The sequence below is a fragment of the Polyodon spathula genome, chromosome 4 (assembly GCF_017654505.1).
Source record: "Polyodon spathula isolate WHYD16114869_AA chromosome 4, ASM1765450v1, whole genome shotgun sequence".
In the NCBI taxonomy this organism is placed as follows: domain Eukaryota; kingdom Metazoa; phylum Chordata; class Actinopteri; order Acipenseriformes; family Polyodontidae; genus Polyodon; species Polyodon spathula.
Window position 1 is genome coordinate 73,300,581 of NC_054537.1, and position 27,901 is coordinate 73,328,481.

The 27,901-nt window shown below is 37.9% G+C and overlaps 1 protein-coding gene across 1 annotated transcript; it reads right to left on the bottom strand.

Moving 5' to 3' along the window:
* Positions 1–6,574: 6,574 nt before the first annotated feature.
* Positions 6,575–26,739, bottom strand: LOC121313860 (potassium voltage-gated channel subfamily G member 2-like). The gene is made up of 2 exons (XM_041246645.1): positions 25,901–26,739; positions 6,575–7,830 (listed from the first exon to the last, which is right to left on the bottom strand). The coding sequence occupies exons 1-2, from the start codon at positions 26,660–26,662 to the stop codon at positions 7,009–7,011; spliced, it is 1,584 nt and encodes a 527-aa protein (XP_041102579.1). The 5' UTR covers positions 26,663–26,739; the 3' UTR covers positions 6,575–7,008.
* Positions 26,740–27,901: the final 1,162 nt, after the last annotated feature.

Here is a 27,901-nt window from a genome sequence, read left to right on the forward strand (position 1 = left end):
TTCAGCTGCTGCTTATGAATGAATTGTGCATTATTTTGAGATGTCTTTTGATGTTTTAAAAGTACATTTCATTTATAATACTGAAAGTTCACATTTTGAAAATACAAGTATAAGTATCACACAGACAAAATGCAATGAACCATTGATGCATGTGGATAACTCAAAATAATACAGCATGCAAATAGCGTTTGGTACCTAAACGCCAATCAATGGAATGCAATGGTGAAATAATACTTTCGTGTGTGGTGTTTGCCTACGAGATTGACAGTGATTGGTATGTATAGGGTTTGTTGCATCTAATCTAAAATAAACTTGATTATACTGCATTTGTATTTTTAGTATTAGCAATAAAAAGTATGTCTCTGCGAGCGTATGTGATTTTTTAAAAAATCCCACAATGTTGCGATACACCAATTATCGATATCAAAATATGCGGACTTTGCATATATATATCCGTTATGTTTCAGTATATATATATATATATATATATATATATCTATATATATATATATATATATTATATATATATATATATATATGTATATATGATATAATTATAATTTAAAGAGAATTTAAAGAAAATGTAGAAAATATGATAATAGAGTTGTAAGCACAGGGCTCTAGTCGACGTAATACAGACAATGTTAAAACAAGCTTTGCATTAAGCATTTGGACACATGGCACTGTTTTACAGAAAACAATAAAGCAGCAGGTACACTTCAATAATAATAAAAACTGCGGCGACTATTCTTCTCAGGAACTAAATCGTTAAGAAAAAACATTACATCAGTGATAGCTCTGTGATAAATGAATAATAACCGTGTCGGCTAGGGTGTCCTCTGCTCACCTCGCACCAACTACCACGGTAGTCTGGCCGGGCGCCTGCCGGCCTGCCTGTAAGCTGCTTGACGCTTCTTTGTTTTAATGTTTAATGTTGACCAATAATAATAATAACATTCACACACTAACTGACGTGTGGTGTACCCAGACAATTTCTTTGTTTTATTTATTTTATTTCGTCTCCACAAAAGGAGCAAAAACAGGCAGTATTTTCTTTTCATGTTTTATAAAAATAAAACAAAATAAAGGAAAACATAAAGGTGCAACAACTAAACTAATACAGAAAATACTAACATACTAACTAATAATACAGAAAGGAAGAATTAACTAAACAGTACAGAAAAGAAAGTGTAAACAACGACACCCCACTGGCTGACCAGCGATCAAACGCAATCTATCGGAGATTCCCTTAAAGGTTACAACTGCATATCTGACAGCTATTAGTAACATAAATATTTACTTTCGCTAATATTTGATCATCAAAGCATCATTAAATCAGTGTCACATAGATGTTTTGGTTCAGTAGGCAATTCTCACTCTTTAGAGATAAAGTCGCTCTTTACATCCAGACAACCTATCGAGAATTATCTATTATCAGACAGCTAAATTTGGATTCTAGCCTTAAACGCAGGATAATTGCCTTGTAAAACCCACATCAATTTGTATAAATCATATACAAAATTACTATAGTGTTCATTAACTCAAAGCATGAATTGAAAGCAATAATACTTTTCTTACATTCTACCTAAAACAAAACATTAATTTTACTTTAGGTCTGCTTATTCTCAAGTGAGAGGATATAAACACTAAACATACTTAACGGACTCATTGCTGCCTCCTCTAGATTATCCGTGTCTTCAACAATACAAAGAGTAGTTAACTATTTAGATATTCCACCGAAACAGCAATTCCTCCACCAATATGTGCACTCTTCGTCCGCAAACTCCGGAACTGCCAGTTTAATAAATTTTAATCTCTGTTGACTTCAAATGTTCATCCAGCTCTTTCTCCGGTGATCAGTCGAGGCTAAATTAGAGATTTGATTACACGTACTTTTAGGATTTTAGACGTTTTATGCTGCAGACTCCCACACCAAGGCAAGCACTAGGGTAGTTATCTCATATTAGTGTCCGAAAATGGTATCTCTGTTCAGGCCGGTCTCAGGTTGGGTGTTCACATTGTCAGAGCTCAGAGACTTGTTTGTATGTCAAGAGCCTTGGATTTCGTGTCGGGGGCCCTGTTTGAATGTTGCACTTGTGCTTTTGTAACTTCTCTCTTCACCCCTGTGATTGGATAGTTTGTTTATTTTGGGCTGTGCCTGAGTCCAAGTGGAGTGTTTCCCATTGGTTGTTGTTCTCAATTTGTCCACTGTTTCGCCCCGTCAGCTGGATTTATGAGATGGACTGTTTTCTGTCCGAGGTGTCAAAGCATTCAAACCGTCCGGTTTGTACCCTCTGCAAGACACTGCCGGCCCCAAAAGATTTATTCAGCGATGGTGAAGATAAACCACTTGTCTAGTATTTAGTTTATGACTCTTTTTAAATGCATTCTTTGTCAGTGGGAGGTTTGTTAATAGAAACCAAGTAGACACAGAGAATGGCTTAAGACCCCGTTTGTATATTTCAGTTCTGTTTGAAGTGTTTTGTGAACTAAAAAGCATCCCCTGGAGCATTATATAAGGCGAATGGTATATCCAATGGAATGGTTTATAAACATGAAGTAAAATGGATATGTGAAAATGATCTGAATCATTTTTTGACCCGGACTTGGTATCTATGTTCGGGTGGCAGGAATTAAGAAGCCCGGACACATGTCCGATGTTACGTGAAATGCATAAGAAACACCAACCTTCCTTTCATAATTTCTATGACAATGTATAACAGAAAACTGTGGTGTGGAATTTATTTTGGCGTTTTTGGCTGTTTTGATTTGATCGCCAATAATACTGCCACCAATTAGAATGTGTCATACTGTGAGCAAGCCCGCCCTCTATGAGCGGTGGACGAGGGGAAAAATGTGTCGGTTGTCAAAGTGAATATGAGAATGGTAGTGAGTGATGAAGCCAGTTTGCTTGAAAAAACTAAAAGCAGGCTGGACATTTCCTTCAATGGATTTAGAAAATCTGGAACTGATATACATATACAAGACATTTATTGTAGCTCTCTGATTTTGAATCATCCGAGACTGATTTGCAATCATCTCTGATTTTTATATATATATATATATATATATATATATATATATATATATATATATACGATATATATATATATATATAAACTTTAATACCTTTTATAACGCGTATATTTACCTTAATGAAACCTGTCTGTGATCTCACAACTGAAGCCCTGTTAGTTGTTATCATAAATATAGACTTCATGCTTAAGTGGTGGTAGGCATATTGTATAAAACACTGGTGTCTGCACTGCCTTCAACTGTATCCATCTTGAGAAACTTAATCTTAAATTCTGATTAAAAACATAGAAATCCAATAAAACCACACAATAGTATACTCATAAGTGTAATATATCCAACTAAAATCTATTGGAAATATCATGGAACCTCGACTCTCGCAAAGCAGTCGAAATTTATGATGCAACTGGTTCATTTAGTGCATCCACAAACTAGTTTTGTCTTCTGTGATCTGCAACCATTGATACCCCATGGCTTTCCATCAGCCTTACAGGAAGAAAAAAAAACAGATACAGTTTTCACACGATGATCATGTCTTTAATTAATAACACCATTGTAAAATAAACAAGCAAACAAATAATAAAAATAAACACATTCATACATGTGCAGACTTGTAGCTTTAGATGCACACAGTCTCAAATGCAATAGAAAAATAATACACTATTAAAATGTGAATAACATTTAAAGTAATAATACTAATACTAATACTACTACTACTACTACTACTACTACTACTACTACTACTACTAATAATAATAATAATAATAATAATAATAATAATAATAAAGAAATTCTTCAGGACTTGAATTTCAGCACGGGATTGTGGGAATCACGCATTTTCGAAGTTGCTCCCGCATATCTGCAACTTTCAGTGCAGGAAAATCCTGCAGAGATATTTGAAGACACCAAGCTACTGTATTTTTCACCCAATTTAGAATGCCTGAAACACTGCAACAATCTCTAAGGAAGTGGTGTCAGTGACAAAAGCAGTACGAGCCGCATTCTGAGCAGTTGTGGTTAAAATCAATAAAAGTAGTGCTGGATATTTTAAGTGCCGCGAGACTTTATTCTCTGTTTATTAACGGTAAAGTAGTAGATAAAAGGTTAGCATGTATTTCATGTCGGATGCATATATTGTTAAATATATTATTACATATATATATTATTGTTAAATATATTGTTACAGTTCGTGTGGGAGAACAGGTGGAAATAAAAAACCTACAAGTCTGTACATGTCCAGCAAATTCTCTCAATTGATGCTTGCTCTGCAGATTTCGGTCATGCGGACTCAAGAGTTTATTCTAATTTAGGTCAATCTAGATGGCTGGCCTTTGCAGCTGCCAGAGCGAACTCTGCATGAACTTGATGTGCATTTTCACAGAGAAAAATCAACGAATCAGCTGCAAGACAGACACTAATATACTTGCAAGAATGCTCTCCATATGATATGTTTACCCTAGCATGTGGAGCCTCGATTTGAGCTTGATATTTATAATAACTTGCAAACATTAGTAAACTGAGTGTGAAGGCTGTTGCCTTTGAGGGAATGCTGGACATGACTAACATACGTAGGTAATGTAACTTTGTATAAATTATGGACAAAGAGCCCCCTATGTATGATAATGAAAGTTGAGCAAGTGTTAGCATAACATCTACCTGCCAAGTTTCAGTGCTCTGATCCCTTTGAAGGCAATATAAACAAAAATCAATTCTGCTAGTGTGTCTTTTCCAACAGAAACTTTTTCTTTTTCTATTTGCTACTTGCTGGTAGCTAAAGCTTTTGAAAGAGAACCTCTCAGGGTGTGACTACATACACTGCTGTGTAAACATGCTATGGTTAGCTGACAGTCATAACATATATTTGTGTTAAAATAAATGTGGTATTTTTTATTAAAAATTAGCTGAACCTAAAAACATTACATACAGACCTTTAGCAATATATGATTTTTGACAGATCCCTTCATTAAAATGTTTATAATCTTTAATTTCTTGGCTCTCAATATAAGTTCACAAGCTACAGCAAACAGGAAGGTAACGAGACAGGGCGTTGTCACAGATCCCCCACAAACAGAAACCTCCATGGCGTGTGGTGACTTTTTAGCAAGGCATGCAACAACTGTTAGATGACAGATAAAAACATTTTCTTACAATGTAAACTACTAATAACAATTCAATAAACCTGGCCACCCCTGGGTAGAGTGACTGTGGTTTTGAACTTCCTCCATTGGTAATCTGTCTAAAAGTGAATTGGTGGAGCCACAAATCCTTAGAAATGGTTTTGTAACCCTTTCTACCCTGATGAGCATCAACAACTGTTTTTCTGAGGTCCTCCAAGATTTCTTTTGATCGTGGCATGACATGTTTCCACACTCCTGTATGGTGAAGACCAAACTTACAAAGTTTCTGATCTTTATATAGGGTGGGGCCTCCCAAATTCACCCCTGAAGATCTACCTATTTATTTAAACACCTGATTCTAATTATCCCCCTAATTGAACTGATAAAACTAGGGGTTCACTTACTTTTTCACATACCCTGAATCCTAATTACTCATTTTTTGTCTAATTCATACATAATTTTGTTTCAAAAGACATGGAATTGGTTAATATAAACCCTATTGAATATTTAAGAAAATATTTGATTCAATAAGGCTATCATGTTAAAACTATGGAATTTCCATAATTATCATTGAGGTTCACAAACTTTCATCATATACTTAAGAATGTTGTAGAATAAACATATTTTTCTATCATATTCTTAAAAAATGTTGAGGAATAAAATATACCTAGATGTCACACCACAGAAAACCTCCATAGAGAATTTCTGCTTAATAACTTCCATTCTAAGTTGGTTTCTGACTCTTCCCCCCCAGCTAGCAAGTTCAGCATTTTAATTGAGTCACCTGGCGGACATTATTTCTGGGATTCTGGCCAAGGTTGAACTGCTTTGCAAGTTATCTGGGTGCAGTAAAGGTGGCAAAAATGACACTAAAGACATTAACAGTGATTATTAGACAGGATGGGGAAAGCTTGCCTCCCAAGGCACAATGTTACACACCTCCCCTTCCTTGACTCCATACCATCTGTAGTGACTAGTTACACCTCAGACTCCTCCACACAATTATCCCAGACTCTTCCACACAATTTTTCTTTCCAAAATTCCTTCCTATCAGAAAGTAGCATTTCCATTGTGTACTCACCATTTGCAATACATCCAGATAATCACTGCAAATAAAAGCAGTGACACCTTTGCTGGAGTCAAACCAAGGATGCAGACACTGCTATATTCAACTTATAAAATATTATAATAAAGATTGCAGTAGAAATTAAAATAGAGAATCTAGAAGGGAGAAAAAAATCCTTTAAAACAGGGGTCTTCAATCTTGGTCCTAGAGGGCCGGTGTCCCTCCTGGTTTGTGTTCCAACTGTAACCTAAATTACTTATTAGAAGCTTAATTGGCCCAATTAAGTAATGTAGGGTAGAGTTGGAACAAAAACCAAGAAGAACACAGGTCCTGCAGGACCAGGACTGGAGACCCCTGCTTTAAAAATATGATTTGTTTGCACAACTTTAGCTTTCTACAAAGCTGTTTAACCTATCCTTTTAGTAAAAGAAGATATGCAACTTGGTATTGCTAGGTATGCCCCTAGCAGGAAATAAAATAAAATGTCATGTGTTCCTCTGTAAAATTACATATTAAACCCAAAATAGCAGATTATATGAATCTTCTTAATAAATACAGAAACAGAACTGTGCAAAGGGTTATAAAACAGATTACAATCCATCACAGCAGTGTGCATTTATTTTAACCACATGATACATGTTTTGCTGTTTTTCATCATCCCTTACTGCAGCTAGAAGAAAAAAAATCCAAGCAACATATTCTCCAATAAAGTGCTCCATTATGTTCTGAAAGGTACATTGGAACATTTTAATATTCAAGAATATAATTCAAACAATTCCCACTGTTGTCTCGTTAGGTCTTTGGCTGGGCCCCACAGTCCATGTCCTTATGCACAGCTGCTGACATGGATTTCCTGGGAAGTGAAGACTCTATAATCCCCACTGGAAAGGAGCTGTCTGTGTCCTGAGAGTCGTCACTATTCTGGGATTTGAAACGGTCCTCAGGCTTCTGCCTGGCAGCTCTGTGCTGCTGCTCTTTAAGCTCCAGGTAGGACCGGGAGAAGGTGTGAAAGATAGAGGTCACAGGGAAGGCCATAAGCAGAATGCCGCTTAGGATGCTGCTAAGTGCCACCACTTGCCCAGGGATGCTGCGGGGGACCATGTCGCCGTAACCAACTGTTGTCATGGAGATGACAGCCCACCAGTAGCTGCCGGGGATGCTAGTGAATTCCTGCTTTGCCCCCAACTCACTCTCAGCCAGGAAAACCAATGGAGAGAATAGCGCCATGGCAACACACAAGAAGAGGAGGAGAAGCCCGAATTCCCGGGTGCACCGGCGCACTGTGAGGCCTAGTGTCTGGAGGCCCAGAGAGTGACGAGCTAGCCTCATCACATAGAGGATCCTGAGGGCCCGCAGCACACGAAGGACCAGGCCCACCTTCTCCAGGTAGCTGTTCCCAGATCCACCTGGCTTCCTCCCCACAGAGAAGGAGTCCACAATCAGGGTAACATAGTATGGGAGGATGGCCATGACATCAATGATGTTGAGAGGAGTCCTCAGGAAAACACATTTACTCTGTGTCTGGATAAAACGCAGGATGAACTCCAGAGAAAACCAAGCCACACAAACTGTTTCCAGAATGAAGATATTGTAACACTTCTGAGAGCATTCTCCCTAAAACAAACAAACAAAAAACTATTACTGTTAGCATTCACCCTATCTAAAGTAACAGATATATCAACAACAGGAGCTCTTGTGTGGTAAGTATGTCACTCACTCTAATTTCATAAAATTGTTATAATAACAAAATGAGTTACTTATAAACAACTGGTTGCTTGTAAAGCTACAAGGCAAGATCGTCAGTCATTGAGAGTGAGGAATGATTTAAAACTGTAACAAAGGTTGCAATACACCCACAAGTTGCCAAAAGTCTTCCTCATCATAAGGCTTCTTTTTTTGGTTGGTTGTTCTTTTTCTGAATCAACATTCCACCAACTCAATGCAAACAGGTGACCACGAACATTCTGAAATCATATTCCAAATATATGAAATACAATAGCCATCCAGTCAATAAAGTTCATTAAACAATATATGCATCCTACATGCAATACATGTGTCCTTTATTCCAAGTTGAAAAAACTCCTGTTCATTAGGAGTCATCAACATTTTAGAAAGATGGGAATGGGAAGATTAGGACATAGGTCACGTTTAATACTGTTGTGTCATCACTGGATGGAGGTGGGGTTACCATGATGAAGGCTAGTAATGAGAGGGAGAAGGATGGTCAAGGCTCCGATGATATAATCAAAATGTTACATTTTGTCATCAAAAGTTTTAATAAGAGAAAAAAGAAATGTATTATCTTTGTTGTGAGCCTGCCCAATACAATGACTGTGTGTGCACCTTTTGTAACTTTTCCTTTCAAATGTCTACTTCTTGTCATGAAGGGATTCATAGGGAGATAAAACTTCTGCTGATGAAACTTCTTCCACTGACATGCATTCAAATAAACTTTTTCAGAAGCTTATAAAGCATAGGGGTGGTGGGTGGCTTCTGAAATTAGTCAACATTCATTGTTGTAATGCCCTCTATCCTGTTTCTGTAAGATTTAAAGCAGAACTGCGCTTTAGCAATTACCCCCTCTCTCATCTAGGGGTGCACACCAGCTTGTGCCTAGTACACAACTATATATTTATTTAATATATTACAAGGGATTTCAAGAAAGCTACCATCTAAATCAGAATTGTTTTATGAACATGCAATACTCTTCTGTGGTATAAGCCATGAAATACAACCCATACAAGACCTTTCTGATGGTTTTATCGCACTTATACATCCACACTATAGTTCAACAAAAACTAAACTAAGCCAAAGCACTGTATTTAATCTATATAGTGCGCTACCAGGTAAGCTTAAGTCTCATGCTTTCAGTTTGGTCTTTTTCCAATGTTGATGTGGCCGTTTACTGTGTATGAGGTTTCCCTGTCAACAGTAGAGACACTGGAAGCCTTGATGTCTTAGAAGGGTAGCACTCTACGGTAAAGGGAAACTGCAGCTGCCAGTTTGAGCTCTAAGGAATTCACGTGTGCTGAGGTTGGAAGCTGGAAATCACCCTGATGGAATCGCGTGACAAGTGTTTAAGAGAGGTAACACCTGTAGTGAGAACTGAGTGAAACTGAGCAGCAAAAGACAAGGTGGAAGGCTGCCCTTCAAATCTGTGGTATCGTGGGGCAAGTACAACAGGCAAGAGGAGGCCTTGATTTCAGTTCGGCTACCCCGAGAGGCACAAAGCAGCTCTAGCTGAAAGGAGATAGTAGTTACTGAAGTGCAAAAGCAGGAGAGGATGAGGTTTATCGAGGCGGTATCCTAGACTAACCAGGGAGAATGGATGAGATGGGAGAATGTTGAACAGCGTAAGTTTGGCTGGCAACACCTGCGGACAATGGAAAAGAAGAGGATCAGCTTCCTATTCAGGTCCACATATGATGTTCTTCCATCACTGCAAAACCTGAATGTGTCGGTAGGAGAGAACCCTGTATGTCCTTTGTGTTCATCACTGTACCCTGAAGCACACTCTTACAGAATTGAGCCAGGGGTGCTTCACTTGGCGATATGACCAGGTGCTGCAATGTTTGGCATTAGCACTGGAAGAACAGCATAAAAAGATAACAGCTCACCGCTAATCTCAGCAATAGCTGCACACAGAGAACAACATTCCCCCATCCTGCTGAGCAATCAACGGCAATGGTTATTAGAACTAAGAGTCACCAGGGGACAATTGAAGTGCTAGAGATTGGAGAATGCAGGCAGATGTTGGCTAGCGCCATATTTTCCCACCTGAGATTGCATCTACCCTTCGACCTGACCTTATCCTGTGTCAGCTGGTGGAGCTAACAGTTCAATGGGAGAATTCTGTGGATGAAGCATTCGAGAGGAAGAAACTGGTATGCTGAGTTAGCCACTGAGGTGGAACAGCGAGGGTGGAGAGTCCAGGTTTATCCAGTAGAGGTGAGTTGTCAGGGATTTGTCACGCACTCCATGACCCTGCTTCTCAGAGATGTTGGATTCTGTGGACAGGAATTGCGGTGTATAGTGAAGGTTCATCCAAGGAGGCAGACAGAAATAGCAACTGGCTCTGGCTGAGGAGGAAAGAGGCCCATTGGGGTCCAAAAAAGATTAAGTTAACATCAATAAAAAAGAGTGGCCGGCTTGGGTAAGTGACCTGGACTGGGATGGGTGAGGGATGGAAGGAAGTGGTTCTAGGCCTCCAGCATCACTGTCGAGCCTTCCTGAGGTGTCGTGGGCTAGTCGATGAAACACAGAAGATGGGAGATCCCCACCTGATAACTCTGGTGATGCCCCACACAGACCATGCCAGTTGCCATGCGGAGGTGCTAGGAAGGCTGTACTTTGGTTGATCCCTGGAGCCAGCATCACCGCCATTGTTGTGTGCTTATGCGCCAAGGAGGCCGCAAATAGGAAGATCCTTGGAGCCAGCATTACACTTCAGCCATCAACACCGAGCCAATAGGAAACCTACGCTATCTGGCAGTGGAAATGAACTGAAGGCTCATATATTAAAGCAAAGCTACGTCTTGGTTGGTCCCCACCACTACTATCTCATTTTATCTTGGGATACAGAGGCCAATAAGTAAATAACAGCTATTCTCATATAATGAAAATAACACATGCTGATAAAAAAAATGGTCTGGAAATGCCCATTCCCACTTTGTAACAGTCTGTTCTATTTGGTTTATAATTAACTATTCAACAATTTAACATGTTTATGTCACTTGTTTTCATTAATGGATTACTATTTAAAAAAAACAAAAATATTTCTACTTAGATTTTAATTAGAGAAGTAATAACCCATACTTACTGACTTGTAGTCATTACTGGTTATAAACACATAGTTTGAATAGGCAGGGAAAGCGCATCACTCCCCTTCTGTTCATTGTTGCACAGACATTGTCTGTCTGTGGATTTGTGCTGTAGCAGTGGGTGAAGAAAGGCAAGACTGATGCTTTTAAACTCTGAGTAAATAGTGCTAAATTAATAAGTAGTATGGAAGCATGCCATTTGAGTGGGGAACCTGTGCTTTCTAAACTGTATTACTCATTCTGCACCATTTTCTTATTGAACTTTATTTATAAATCTAATTAAAAGGTTTTACATGATCCATTCTTCCCTGTAACTGCCAAGGCTTAGTCTGCTGTCACTAATTTATTAATATTTTCATTTACTTCTGGCAGACTACAATATCTACAAGCCCTTTTTATAATTAATTTCCTACAGTAGCAAATGGGCTCATAAATATTTGAAGATATAATTCCAAGTGATTATTTCCATATTAGTATGAAAAGTGACACTGGGAGCTTAGCTAGCACAATGCAGTTTATACAGCTGTGTAACTTCTTATAACCTAATTGACCGCTTACAAGTCAGTCCTGTTTCTAGAGTTGGGCCGGTAGGTACCGGTAGTAGATTATTTTTTAAAACCTGAAGATAATGCTTTCTGTTTTGGGTTAATGCATTGAAAACAGCAACCCAACATACTTTTTGATTATTATGACCTGTCAATCAACACTTACATGACAGAATGATGCGTAGTGGTTCAGACCATGTGCATCTTAACCAGTACTTAACGTTTCTATCTGTGGTCACTTCAGCACTTCTATTGCTTGTCACAATACGTTGCATATAACTACAGGCTTGATCTGTCATGACCTCCTTGAACAGGAGCTATTGCTAGTTTTCTGATTGTGATGGACACATTGGTCAATGCACCCATTATCATGTCCCATTTAAACAGCTTTACCCCTCATTTGTGTTCGGTTCAGGCAGTTTCTCAATATACTGTCTTGAATTGGTTTTGCTGTTGAAGGGAATGCAATGAGGTGCCTGAGGTGTGTGATCATTCTTAGTATGATTTACGAAGCTGGTGATGTAAGCCTTACCGATACTGAAAATACATTTCCGTGTAGACTATCGTATTCTTGAGGTGATGAATGAGGTGCTATGTTTCAGTGCATACAGCTCACAAAAAACTCACACTCTGGTTTTCTGAAAGCTTTTAGGCAGACTATAAAATATAGTACAAGTACCCAAGCAATGCTATTATCGTATGTGGCTGTGCTTCTCATTTATGCCATTTTGTTTCGTATGTATTGCAGCAGACCAGGTGTTGGCTGTACTTTACAACATATGTTAACATACATCCCCCACCATGGCAATAAATACATAATTAGAGCTATCAGTACCACACACAGGTACTAGTATTAGGGCTGCAGGTAAGTTCTGACAATTTGGTATTGTATCCTCTCAAACAAAGGTTGATATACATTTTCTGGTGGCCATTTTCTGGTATGGAATGTTGGAGGCATCCATGAATAAGGATGCATGAGGGGTTGTAACTACCCTTCAATTCTAATTATAGAGTATCTGGCTAATAAATAGTGTAAATTAATCTTGATAAACAATTTGCAATTATCAAATGCATGCTGAAAAAGACATAAAGGTTCCGCCATACATATCGTTTTACTCGGAGCATATTACTTACAATACACATTACTTAATGCATTATTTTTTTTTTTTAAATAATGCAACTTAACTAATATTGATATTAGTTCAAAACTTCATCACCCAAAACCACTTACACAAACCCTAGGAAGTATGTCTGTGCATTGTAGGAATATGTATGTAGAAGTGTAGTTATTGTAGCAGCTGTTATTTGAGATCTTTTGCTGTTCCAGCGGGTCCAGTGGCTCTTTAGAGTTCATGTAAGACACCACAATGGTTATTATTATCTTCCAATATGAACAGTGATCTTAATGAACTCGTAGTTTTACCAACAGAGGTATTTTACTTAGCTAGTAAAGAAAATGAAAGCTCTAAATCATCTGTAACAGTTTGCTAGCTGGATTGATAGACTTAAGGTTTCCAAGCTCTGTGCACTGTTATAGCAAGGTTGATCAATTTTATGTAGCAAAACTAATGAAGGGCATGATCCTTTACCCAATGACATCAGCTACTGGGTGTTAATCATCCTTTAGCATATAATGTGAACAGAAACCACGTACGCAGATGGCAGCTTTCACAAAATGGGGCAAATGCAAATTTGTTAAAAACAAAAACTGTGCAAGATTAACATTAACATTAAATACAAACTGTAGTAAACGGCAGTGCTCCCTTGATATTTCAAGACTGATAATTCATGAATTTGGTTAATTTATGGTTAGTCCACATTGACAGAAATTGAACTAAAACTTTCTGCACAAAGGCTTTCACTAATTCACTGTTTTCAGTATTTCACTTTATTTGTCAAATAAGTTAGATAGCAAAAAACTAAGACACTTGTTGATCGTGTCAAAAAAGTACAACCTAGGGACCAACCCAGACATTGAAAAGGTAAACCTTTAAACTCCAGATGTAAAAATGAAGGCACACGCCAGGTACCAGATCTAGAAATAATTTTATTTGTTATTTTTACCCCTGAAATTGATATACAATACTATTAGAAAGACATGAAAACATAAAATCAGTGTATTGTAGCGTGCATGGGGGAAAACAACAGCAGGGCTGGTAGGTCACGTAATCACACACTAAGACATAAGCCCAATATACACTCCTTGTAAAGGAGCTCTCTCTCTCTCTCTCTCTCTCTCTCTCTCTCTCTCTCTCTCTCTCTCTCTCTCTCTCTCTCTCTATATATATATATATATATATATATATATATATATATATATATATATATATATAGTGCCTTGCAAAAGTATTCAGACCCCTGACCAATTCTCTCATATTACTGAATTACAAATGATACATTGAAATTTCGTTCTGTTTGATATTTTATTTTTTTAAAACACTTAAACTCAAAATCAATTATTGTAAAGTGACATTGGTTTTATGTTGGGAAATAATTTTAAGAAAAATAAAAAAACTGAAATATCTTGCTTGCATAAGTATTCAACCCCCACACATTACTACTTGGTAGAGCCACCTTTCCCTGCAATAACAGCTTTAAGTCTTTTGGGGTAAGTATGTACCAGCTTTGCACACAGTGTCAGAGTGATTTTGGCCCATTTTTCTTGGCAGATTTGCTCCAGGTTGTTCAGGTTGGTTGGAGGACGCTTGTGGACCGCAATTTTCAAATAGTGCCACATATTCTCAATGGGATTGAGATCAGGACTTTGACTGGGCCACTGTAGGACATTCACCTTTTTGTTCTTGAGCCACTCCAATGTTGCTTTGGCTTTGTGCTTGGGATCATTGTCTTGCTGAAAGGTGAATTTCCTCCCAAGCTTCAGTTTTTCAGTGGACTGAAGCAGATTCTCTTGCAGTATTTTCCTATATTTTGCTCCATCCATTTTTCCTTCAATTGTAACAAGATGCCCAGTCCCTGATGATGAGAAGCATCCACACAGCATGATGCTGCCACCACCATACTTCACTGTAGAGATGGTGTGTCTTGAGGCATGGGCAGTGTTAGGTTTGCGCCACACATATCGTTTTGAGTTTTGGCCAAAAAGCTCTATCTTGGTCTCATCTGACCACAAAACCTTTTCCCACATCGCAGCTGGGTCACTCTCATGCTTTCTGGCAAACTCTAGACATGCTTTCAGATGGTACTTTTTGAGTAATGGCTTCTTTCTTGCCACCCTACCATACAGGCCAGTGTTATGCAGAGCTCTTGATATGGTTGACTGGTGCACCATTACTCTACTCCCAGCCACTAAACTCTGTAGCTCCTTCAAAGTGATTGTTGGCCTCTCTGTGGCTTCTCTCACAAGTCTCCTTCTTGTTTGAGCACTGTGTTTTGAGGGACGGCCTGGGTGGTGTGATGCAGCTTCCACTTCCTGATTATTGATCCAACTGTGCTCACTGGGATATGCAAACACTTGGATATTATTTTGTACCCTTTCCCTAATCTATACATTTGTATTACTTTATCTCTAAATTCTGTAGAATGCTCTTTGGTCTTCATTTTCCTTCAGATTCACAGCCTTACCAACAATCCTTCAACAGTGGGGTTTTTATCCAAAAAATGTGACAGTAACTTTAATGATTCACAGGTGCAGGCCAATGGTAAGATAATTGTGTCCTTGTTAAGGCAATTTCTTTCATCGGTGCAAACTGGGAGCTTCCACAGCACAGGGGTTGAATACTTAAGCAAGCAAGATATTTCAGTTTTTTATTTTTCTTAAATATTTCTCAACATAAAACCAATGTCACCTTACAATAATTGATTCTGAGTTTCAGTGTTTAAAAATAAAATATCAAACAGAACGAAATTTCAATGTATCATTTGTAATTCGGTAATATGAGAAAATTGGTCAGGGGTCTGAATACTTTTGCAAGGCACTGTATGTATGTATGTGTATATATATATATATATATATATATATATATATATATATATATATATATATTGTGAACAGGCTGGTGCTTATGCGCACGTTTATTCAAATTACAAATCAAACAAAAAAACATCTAGCTCTCATTGAGGACTAACTAAACGTATGCAGGTCCCTGACTAACGCACAGAGTAGCTAAGCTGTTTACCTGCCAGAAACAAACCAAATATAGGTTACCTTTGTATTTGCACACCATCACAAACAAACTCTTCACCCTACAGCCACACTCTCCTGAACAAACTGGCTGCACTCTTTAAATACCCTGCACCTGGTTCTAATTTACAATTACCTCCAGGTGCAGGGGATAATTACCAATTAACAAATGACAATTAAATGAACCAAAAGCAATTAAATTAAACAAAATGTGCATTTTCACATGTTTTTTTAGGCAGGGAGGTTTCAGACTCCCCCTGCCACCACACCTACATATAATATATATATATATATATATATATATATATAGTGACAAGGTGGGGGAATGAATAGAAGTGTGTGTGTGTATGTGCAGGGTGTGTGGTGGCTTGCAGGGAAAGTGATCCTGCCTTAATGACACCTTGCCTGGAAGGTGGCTGCGGCATACATTGGGTAATTGGTAATCAATTAAGCCTTAGCCACATGGCATAAAAGCAGGCCTTTGTTCTCAGTATGGGGTGGACTGCCATGGAGCTGGGAACAGAGAGGATTGCTGTGGATCTAGAAAAGAAAACCAGTGACGGCTTTACCCAGCCTGGTTAAAACAGCTTCGCCATCCCAACCCTTTAGTTAAGGAACTTGTATTTAGTCTAGGTCTGAAATTGGAGATGGGTTTTTGTTTGTTTTGTTTTATTTTGAAGTTTGGTGTGGAGGGTTTTTGTTGAAACTTTTATTTTGTTCTTATGTTGTGTGAATAATTTTGCAGGAAAAGTACAAAAATATAGTTTCTGTATCTGGGTCATATATTTGAAGGGTGCAAACCTAACCTTGGCCGATGGCCTTTGTTGCTTTTATTTATATATATATACACACACACACCGTATTTAAATTTCTGCCTCAATCAGATATCAGCTTTTTAATAGATGCTGGCCTCAAATAAACGCCCCTCTCAAAAAAATGTAAAGGTTTTTTTTTTTCCTACCCCTGCTCAAAAAAGAAAGAAACATGCAACTCTGGCAATGTACATGTAACGTCCCCGAAGAGACTGCAGCCTCAATCCACCATGTAATACAAACTAATGTACACACACCTTGGTAAGCAAGTTTTATTTTATGGTACAGTTCTGACAGACAACCCAAGATGAACTACTTGCAGCACAGCAGTCCTTCACATCCCTTTTTTCCTAGCAGAGTTCAATGCCAACACAGGAGGAGATAAAGGGCTGTCTGTTTACCTCGCTGTCAGCTTGGATGGTGAAAACTTAAACTCAGAGGAACTTAGAGCTTTGCCGTTCACTCTAACCACTATCCGAAAGCTGGCTGAAGATATCTTTTTGTAAGGGATTTAGAAGATTTTGTTTCTGTTTCTCTTACAGATAAATGACAAACAAGCAGGTAAATTACAGTGAGAAAATAAAACACGCGTAGGACATATTTTAGTTTTAACAGAAATCAAACCGATATTCAGAGGTAATATTTTCTGTTAAGAAAAACAGCATTTCACTACCGTTCTCTCTCCTCTTCTTGTACTGCCTTGTAGCAACCAATACACACTCGCTCACTACATATTCGCTGGTACGCTACTCCCCTGACCTCTCAACTCCCACCTAAGAGGCTCTTGTTAACTGTCAGTAAATGTACTGTATTCAAGCCCCAAAAACAAACAAGTATAGTGCTGCAGATCATAGCCTCTCATGTGCCGCTTCCACTTCATGATCTGTTTCATGAATGGTGACTTATTGGTCATGAGCCAATATATACTGTAGATAACAATTACGGCAATTCCTCTGTGGCAACACACATTTGTTAATAATCACTGGTTTTGGATACTTGAGATTGCATTGCATATACTGTATAATCGAGCCCGATCAGGTCTAGTTTAATCAAGTGGCAGTAGCTCCCAATAAAATACACATAAAAAAGTTAGCAGATTTACTAAGCTAAGGACAACAATATTCATATTCTGTGAAGGTGTAGTTAATGTGGATCATCTACAGATGGTACAGAAGCCTTCAGACGGAACTGCAGGTGTGAGAAATTGTAATTATAAAAGGGAATTTGCACCGGGGGATTCTTCCAAGTCACCCACCTCTTGGAGACAGTCCTGCTGCACACTTGTTAATACAGTTCTCTGCCTTGACAAATTCAGGATCAAGGGACCACTGGTGTTTTTAAAGTTGGACCCAAGCCACTTTTCTTTGAAGATGTTTGTGCTTTTCATTGCTTGGCTTGCTATGCATCATCCTGTAATGCTAGCAGGTGACCCTATAAGTGATCAAACTGTATTGTTTTGTATCAGGATCCAGAAACTGGCAGTACTTTAGTCTGCTGACAATGATCTAACTTGCAGCCCTAAAGTGCGGAGAATCAATATGACAACAGCATAGTGAGTTTAATGTACTCAGATTACTGTAAATCTGTAGACTTTTTTGGGAGGAATACTGATGCATGCTTCAAACCATTGTTGTAAATCCCCTTTTAATGTCTTTAAAATAAAGCATTTGATTGTGTGAACTTGAAACAAATGAGAATGAGAGGATGTGGTAATGAATATGAAGTTAACTGCTGAATGTAGATTAGGTGATATCACTGCAGTGCCTGTACTTGTGTTGTATTTCTGTACCCCCCAATTTTAGGTTTAGGGACATGTATCAAAGTTGCAGATTCATCCACTGATAAAGGCTCTCAGAAAATAGGAATGCAGGACGGCTCACTATGTGTTAAGTGGAGTTACAACTGGAAATTGAAGCTGTCTAGCAAAGAAAGAACTGGAGATTTGAATAGGAGCAGACCAACCTATTCCTTTAAATAATTCTTAAAGTGAAGAAAATGTATGAGATATAATAATAATTTTAAAAATCCACTATATCAATATGGTGAGCAATGGTAATGGTACTGAAGCTAATGTTCAGGAAAAAAAAAATTCGAAATCTTACTGTATTACTTTAAGCTATTGCATGAGTAGCGCTTGAAAAAACAACTGGTCAGTGACCAATAAATGCTACAGAAAAACGAATTAAACTACAAAAAGCCATGTTAAATGTACTATGAAATGAAATCATATTCCTGTACAATTGATAAAATGTGATAATGTATTAAAAATCTATTATAAATTTGCAACATGTTACTAATGAAATGTATCGTAAATTTGCTAAAGAAACTGAGCTCTACTTATTTTCCATTCTACCCTATCCACTGAAGCAGTGTTCATCCTGAACATTCCAGTCAAACTGTCTAGTTTGTGTATCATTTATAGTAAATAAGTTTAGACATAAAGGGCCCCATTCATAAAAGTACTTGCTGACTGCTGTAATAAAACACATTTCATTTAAAACTAACGAAAGTTGTCTATACTGCTATTCATAAAATGATCTGAGCAAACGGGTGTCTGTCGCAAACCACTTTATGAATGGGTGTAGATTCGTGAACAACCTCTTTTGATGACATCATCAGCATTATTAATGTTCCCTGGTTGCCGGCCGTAGCTGTTACAAAAAGAAAAACGGAATCCACTGACAGCCTTCTACCGAAACCCGAGTCTGCAGCTGCCAGTCACGCGCAGTTTGCAAAACCTGATTCCAGTGCCCCTATCACATCTGCCAGAAATTCAGGACATGTCATAATTTAGGAAAAAAAAAAAAAAAAAAAAAAAAAGTATTTTAAAAAAGGTGTTTTTTAATTTAATACTTTGATATTTTGTATTTTCATTTTGTTTGGAAATGCTGGTAAACACATTTCCATACACACACATATAAGATTTCCATTCTTAACTGCAGGACCAAATAAATAAATAAACAAACAAACATAAAGCACTGTAGGAGGATGTTTGAATAATACTGTAATTCTAGTAATAATAATAATAATAATAATAATAATAATAATAATAATAATAATAATAATAATAATAATAATTTTATTAATCTTAACTTTAAATGTTAGTCTTACAAATGATCAACTGTTGTTGTTATTATTATTATTATTATTAATAAACCCCACTTAAAGCAGGGAATCAATCAGGATTGATTTTATGTTTATGAATCAGTGAAAGTTTCACATCGTATTGCACACTGTACACAAAATGGATCATTTTGTGGATCATTTTGTGGTGTGAGAAAAAAAAAACAAGACTCCCTTTGGAACACTGATAGAGCCTCGCACTGAAGCTCAATCAGTATTTTTTGCAATGCCAAGTAAGCCCAAATTTCCCAACGACTGCATCAGCAGCACTGGTATACTGTATATTGTAACACTCCATAAAAATAAACAGGTTCACGCTGGCAGTGTTCATCCAAATTGTTTATTGTGAGCACAGGTAAAAGAAATAAAAAGAAAAAGACCGAGTCAGCCACAGATCACAGCAAATAAATAATAATAAAATAACTTTCTGTTCTCAGTCTCTCAATTGCTCTCTGCTTCACAGCGCTGTTTCAAAATGATTATGCCAGAGAATATGTTCTTTTGTGAGTATATATTTATATTAAACATTTTCCTTCATATAAAGCTACAGATTTTTTTTCCCCCATAATATAGGCAGTGTTAATCACAGGACGGCAAACTGTATAAACAGAGCAAGTGTAGTAATACAATATGGGTCTAAAGAAAATAGTCTGCCGAGGCTGTCGTTAGTTTAGATTTGACTGTAGACAGCATATTGTTGTCGTTCATTCTTATGAATAGCAGGTTGACACTCAAGACTGATGAAAACTTTATGCTAATGAGGTAATCATAGTTCTTTAAACATGCCTTCATAGACGAAAATCTTTAGGGCTTAACGACGCATCTGAATTATCTCTTATGAATAGCAACTGTTGTTAAATAGGTAGCTATGGACGAAGTCCAATCATGTACTCCTGTTTTCTCATTTCGACAGGCGTCAACCCTTTATGAATAGACCCCAAAATGGCTACAATGTAACAAGAAAGAACAAAAAACAATGATTTGAGGATTATGGTAATGCTGAAACAGCTATAAAATAAACACGCCTCAGGCGAATCTAATATTGTTTTGGGAGCCAAATTACATGCATTTCAAATTATAAACCAATCTGTGTAGCTTTTTAAAGCTTGTTAATTAAGGATAGCAGGTTACAGTGGGAACATTTGATTAGGCCAGTGTTTCTCAGCTTCAGTCCTGTGACACTTCAAAACAGTCCAGGTTATTTTCAGCCAGGATAGGTGGTCAGATCTGCATGGTTTTTAGTGTCTTCAGCGATTTTTTGAGTGCGCATTATTAGAATACAGACCTTATTCAAGCGCCTCAAAGAAACTACAGTCTCCACAAAGCATCTGGCTGGACTTCCTGCCAAATTAATACTCAAAGGCTCACATGCTGAATCTAACACTTCTTGCTTGTGAGTCAATCATTTTTCCAATCTATTCCTGATGCTGACTTTGCTCATTTCCAATGAAAAGTGTCATCTCTGCAGTGAATTGTGGGATTTAAGTCTTTAACCTCAGATTAAACTCGACAAACAAATACTTCTCCCAGTACACAGTGCTAGGTAATTCAGACAGAGTGATGAGCTTTTAAAGCAGGCATAAAGAAAGGCCAAGTGTACGCATCTTATTCTTTCCTTCAGCAGTTTTTAACATCATTCCATTCTTAATAGATATATTTCTTATTAAAATGTCCCAGCATCTACAGAGCATCTGGTTTATCTGAGTGGCATTTGATAATTTATTTTTTATTGGTGAAAGGAAAATGTGCTTCCAAACAGCTTTTAAATTAAATTAGGAAGTTCATAGTCATTGATTGGTACTCAATTGTATAATTAATGGAAAACGAGAGAAAGGCATATGTTCTTTTTTTTGTTAACACCTTTTAAAAAGCGTTAATTAAAAACCTGCCAAAAAAAAAAAAAAAAAAAAAACATGTTAAAGGGAATTAATCAGATTTCCCAGTATCTGCACACCACTAATTCTATTTTATTACACTAAACAGACAACTAACAGGTATGTCAGTAACATACATTTCTTGCCACAGTTGTAAATTAAACAGAGAGTTGATGTCTGTGAAGTGTACCATCCGTAGATACAAAATAGTATAGAATAGGAAAGTGGAACAACCTACTGGTAGATGTTATTAGGGCAGAGGTTTTCAAACTGGGGTGTGTGACAAGGATATCAGAGGAGCACAAGACCTGACTGGTAAATATTTGTTTCTGACTTCATGGCGAATGTAAAACAAGGTACATCACAGAAAAGCTTCACTGAACAATATATTCTGATGCACGTCATCACCCAAACGTAGAGACATGAACGGGACCCAGATGTTACTTCTTCTCACTAGCGATTGGCTGTGTTAACGCAAACAATAGGAAAGAATGGAGATCTTTTTAAAACGTAAAGTTGAGGATACTAATCCAGATGAAGGAGCAGGTAAAGCTGGGCAAAAAAAAGAACAGGAAATACAAACCCTCTGACTTGGATTTGGGATTTCCATGCATTGGTTCTGACGAAAATCAGCGACCACAATGTGTTGTTTGTGCGGATGCTCTTGCCATTGATGGCATGAAAGCAAACAAACTAAAATGCCATCTGGAGACCAAACATCCTCCCCATTCGATTTTTTCGAACAAAATCTCTTTCAACTCAAAGGACAGAGGAGGTTAGTCGAAGAAAGCGCTACACCTGCCCAAGCATTTGAAGCATTGTACGCTGTCTCCTTCCAAATAGCAAGAAGTGGAAAACCTCATACGATTGGTGAAGATCTTGTGCTGCCAGAAGCGATTGAAATGGCATTGATAGTATGTGGAAGTGAAGTTGCTGATCAGTTAAGTCTCATTTCAGTATCTGATTAAACAGTCAGCCGTAGAATTGCTGGTACGACAGAAGACATTGAGGAGCAGTGAAGCAAAGCCCTTTTTCACACTACAAATCGATGAGAGTTCTGACAGCGCCAATGCAGCCCAAATAATGGTTTATGTTCTATGCATCAGCTCATCTGAGATTAAAGAGGAATTTGTATTTTACTGCTTTCTGCCCCAGCGAGAACTGCTTCTGTTCAAAATTTTAGATGGGTACATGACAGATAAAAACACAGAGTGGAATTGTTGTGTCGGGATTTGTACTGATGGGCAAAAGCCATGAGTTGACACAAAAGTGGACTTGCAACTCACATAAAGGCTGTTGCCCAACGCTGTGTATGGAGTCATTGTTGCATTCACTGGGAAGTGCTTGCTGCAAAAGTGATGCCAAAAGAGCTGTCATCTGTATTAACTGCTGCTGTAAAAATAGTTAACTTCATAAAAGCTCAACCACTGAACTCATGACTTTTCTCAGTGCCATGTGAAGAGATAGGACGTTTGCACAAGCAACTTCTGCTTCATAGAGAAGTTCGATGGCTGTAATGTTTTGGCAAGAGTCTGCAAACTCAGACTGACTTCCCCACTTCAACACTTACAAGACCAGCGCTTTCAAGTTTTACTGGACTATTTGGCTGACATATTTGATAAGCTCAATGAACCTAATCTTTCTTTGCAAGGTAAGAACTGTAACATTGTCATTGCACAGGAAAAAGTACAGTGCTTTTCCCAAAAACTTTTGCTTTGGAGTAGCACTGTTCTTCTGTTATTATGAATTTTGGAATGTCGGTCCTGAAAGTTAAAGATGTAATAGTGAAGCATTTGTCTCAGCTTTGCACACAATTCAGAATATATTTTCCCAAAAGTGAGGCAAATGAATTACAGGATTTTGCCTGGGTTCAAAATCTGTTTTCAGAGAACTTTGTAGCAAAGGCCAAGATTGCCGTGAGTCTAAAAGAGATTTTGATTAAAGCTGCTGGTGACTCTGTTTTGAGAGATACTTTCAAAGTTATACCTGTTGATCAGTTCTGGCTCTCAATTCGAAAAGAGTTCACTGAATTGTCACCAACAGCCGTCAAAATACTTGTTCACTTTGCCTCAACATATCTGTGTGAAATGGGGGTTTATTCGCTTATTTACATCAAGAACAATTAAAAAAATCACTTGAATGTAGAGACAAATTTGAGGTTGAATAAAATCAAGCCGAGATACCACAAACTGCGCTAGCAAGCAGGCTCATCCTACTTACTTAGGTAAATATGAATCACTAGGTGTTTTATATTCACGTTTATTAAGTATTTGAATAGTGGTTAATGTGCTATGTTGCATTCTGTCTTCAGAAAAATATGTTTTTATATTTTGGGAATCATATTTTTCTAAATATGGTACTATATTAGAAGGGGGGAATCCACAAGGAGCATACATCTCGGATGGGGGTCGCAGCAAAAAAAAAAAAAAGAGAACCTCTGTATTAGGGTAAGAAAATAATGTGTTTGTATCACATTGGAAAGTATTTCAACATGTCTAATTTACAACATGTGGAATACCTTCTTGTGTTCTCAAGATACAAAAATATAAATGTGACATACAGACACAGACACCTCCATATATCCCCACAATCTGATATTCCCAGTAATTTATGCTAAATGTTAATACCAAGTTTCATCTCAATTTAATTGTTTTTCCAGATATATGTAATGTATACATTCGTGGATGGTTGTATACTGTATGTACTGTATCTAACATGTACTGTAACAATGCTTCTACCATGTATGTATATATCATGTATATATAAAGTACAAAATAGCCTTTGATATCAATGTTCACTATTTGTTTCTACTAAATGTATAGCATTGTATGGCTGATGAATCAAGGACATCTGTCTTAGACATAATTTGTTTTCATTAAAATGCATTATGATTGGATCTTAAGGGAGGTACTACAATGCAATGCCACTGTGTTAAAAAAAAAAAAAAATATATATAATATATATATATATATATATATATATATATATATATATATATATATATATATATATATATATATAATATAGATGGAAACTCCTATTAGAATCTGTTGCAAATCAGCGTTACTTTGTAAAGTTGCTAGATTATGCTTTATCTAGTATCATCATTCACTGTAGACTGCATTGTTGCCAACAGACTTTAATATGACTCCTGAACTAGGCAATAAACAGTCACTTCCAACTGTAAACAGAATATATGTTATGCTGGTGATCTGCTGGTAGCTGTTGTAATAGCAGTTTAGATGGATTAAGAAGGCATGGAAAAATGGGAAAGTGATATAGTAGTTCATTACACATGGATTGCAATCTTCTATTGAAGGAAAAGGAACTCTGTGTATTGAGATTCTGTCATTATAGTTTTATGTACAGTTTCTTATTGTAAGTGACTCTGCACATAATGCACAGTTCACAGCCTACCTCTGTAAAGCGTTTTGTGATGGTGGTCTACTATGAAAGGCGCTATATAAAAATAAAGATATTATTATATATTATTATTGAAATAGCAAAAAAACCTTAATTGGCCTTTTATGCTTCATGCTCTATTGCCTATCCAACAAGTGAACCATCTCTCGGCAAACAAGACCCTGATCCTGTTGTAGAATTAACCTGCACATTAAGATATTGGGACACCATGGGCCAAATTTACAAAGGACTTATGGAAATACATATTGGTTGCAAAATATTAAAGGGCTAGGGCTAATGAAAAAAATTATCTACAAGCCAGGCACTTCCAAAAACAATGCAACCAGAAAATCCTCCAGAACGTGGAGGGGGGTCCCCGTGTGGCTCACCTGATAGAAGCACAGCCCGCACGGTGAGCAGGGCGAGTCATACAGCACAGGTTCGCGTCCTGGCTGTGCAAAGTAGGCTGGTCTTCACTGGGAACTCCAAAGGGAGCGTCACAATGGCGTTACAGCGAACCCAGCTGGCCAGGCGCCCAGTAAGCTCAGAGCGGACCCCTGCAGGGCTGGTCTTTGTCCTCCCTGACATCCGCTCTAGAGTTCCTGGGTGAAAAAGGAAGCTGGTTTGGTCGTGGGATTGGAGGACTCCCACTGAATCTTCGAGTCTCTTGAGCCACGTGGGGAATTGCTGCGGTGAGCAGAAAAGCGATTGGGCATTCCAAATTGGAAGCATATCAGGGGAAAAATTAGAATTGGACACTAAATGTATAACAAAAAAATAAATAAAATGAAAATGTGCTAAGGAATGTACCATACCACAACAGATAAGCAGATAAAATGGACAAATATGTAGCTGTGTACCGATCCTGACTAAATACCTCTCGTGCGGTATATTCATTGCCTTCAAGGAAAAACAAGAGCATGAAAAACATTTATTATAAAAAGAATAGTTAATAATAATTGCCTACCCTTTCTTCTTCATCTCTGAGATCTGGCATTGTACTGATGCACAGGGTCACAGCAGTGATGGTCACAAAGATGACTGACAGACAGGCAAAAATCTTCCCCGGGAGGCCTGAATGGGGGTTCTCCACCATGTCTCTGAGTTTCTTCATGTAGCCGCCCACCTGGACATCTTCCTGGAAGGCACTCTGTGGTTCTTCAGTGACCGGAAAGAACTCCTCCTCCTCCCTCTTGGCCTCGGCGTACTCCTCCTCTCTCTGGCGCAGTTTCCGCAGGCAGCACCACTCCAGGTTCTTCTCCTCAATGCCCCAGTATAGGAGCTCCTCCTGGAAGGAGAGGGCACACATCTCCCGAAGGAGCCTGAGCTTCCCGGCTGCTAAGAAGGTCATGATGGTCCTGAAGGCACATGGGTTACGGTCAAAGAAAAACTCGTTACAGCTCACGTCGTAGTCGTCGCAGATGTCCATTATCTCATCATAGTTGTTGCAGGTTTTTAATTTCCCCAGCCTGGTTAAAGGAAACTCCTCCAGTGTGGTCCAGGGAATCCTATACTTGATCCCCCCCACATTGATGATCACATACCCTGTCCTGTTGTCCTCCAAGTGGGATATGCAGAAGAGGTCTTCCCCTTGACTGACAAGCTTGGCTTTTTTGTAAAACACCCCTTTCTTTGTGCAGATCTCATGCAGGTTCTCAAGGGGGTTAAATGAAAAGGTTGAAAACTGCCGCTCCGTGCTGCCGGATAACAGTGCCATTTCCTGATACATTTGTGCAGGTGTTTTTACCAGCACACCTTGAGGGAAATTGTTTTGCCTAAGACTTTAGTGAAGCCACCCATTCAAAGGTAATTCTGCCATCTGTAAAATAACAGAAAATGCCTGTGAGGGGAAGAAATTATGTTTTACACAACAAATTAGAAGCAGGTGATTGGGTGAAAACATTTGGTAAAAAAATTGTTTCCGATTCTTTCAAATAAACTCCAGTTGTGAATCTGCTATGTACAGTGGATCTACATAAGATAAATCAGAATAAGAAATAATTTGTATTTCCACAACAAATTTCAGGCTATTAAATATGTATGTACCATTAGACCATACCAAGCTGTGTTGACTAAAATGAAATACTTCTCAGTGTCAGTTGTCATGTGTCAGTAGTTTTCATGCACATGTAATCAAATATGGCATTGCATTCTTTCAAATATATTGCTGTCTGTATCAAGATGTTCAAATTCTGCATCAACTAAAAGCATGTATTTTTGGACACAGTACATGCAGTAGAGCGCTTCCCCTTATTCAGAAAAAACATTCAAAGCACTGTCCCATTTAGAACTGAGGCAGACCTGTATTATACAGTTTGTGTGTGTGGTGGGGAGGGGGAGTGGAAGGCTATTATAATTGGACTATGGCTGTTCTTGGCTGAAATGGCTGGTTTGGCCTTGAAACAACAATTAAAATATTGTGTTCTAGCATTTTTGTGACATACTTAGGCAACTGATACAAGAAGTGCAGGAGTAGAGCAGTGGTATTAAAATGTAATGTTTGCTCGTGGTAAAGCAGTGGCATTTTGTGTCACAATACTGCCAATATATCAGACTTTATTACAGTTACATCTAAACGTTTCTGTTAATTCCATTCAGCTGCCAAAAATAATGTATTGATATGGATGATTTAGGAAGATAATTATGCCCTGTAATTAGATTTCAATTGGCATATGTATGTTAATAATACAAACTTCACTTACCATTAGACTTGTATAAGGGTTATTGAACTCCACACACTAAACAGCGTGCATATATCTTCAAAGTGGTTTTACCACTGACATGCAAATCAATCAAAACATCAGTGATGTTTTCACAATTAGTCCAAACAAAATGCCACTGAATGTGTTTAAAGAATGCATGAAATATCTGTGTAATACAGTAGAATTTCACTTTAGACAATTCATGTGCTACTAACTGTTTAAGAAGCCTCTTTGTAGCATTCATGTACAATTACCCTCTATAAATG

What these genes read in the sequence shown, in the direction of transcription:
- LOC121313860 (XM_041246645.1), bottom strand. Translation starts at nt 26,662, where the DNA reads ATGTATCAGGAAATGGCACTGTTATCCGGCAGCACGGAGCGGCAGTTT. An exon ending in TCAGAGATGAAGAAGAAAGG is followed by an intron (nt 7,831 to 25,900) that starts GTAGGCAATTAT and finishes TGTTTGTTTTAG; the next exon opens with GGAGAATGCTCTCAGAAGTG.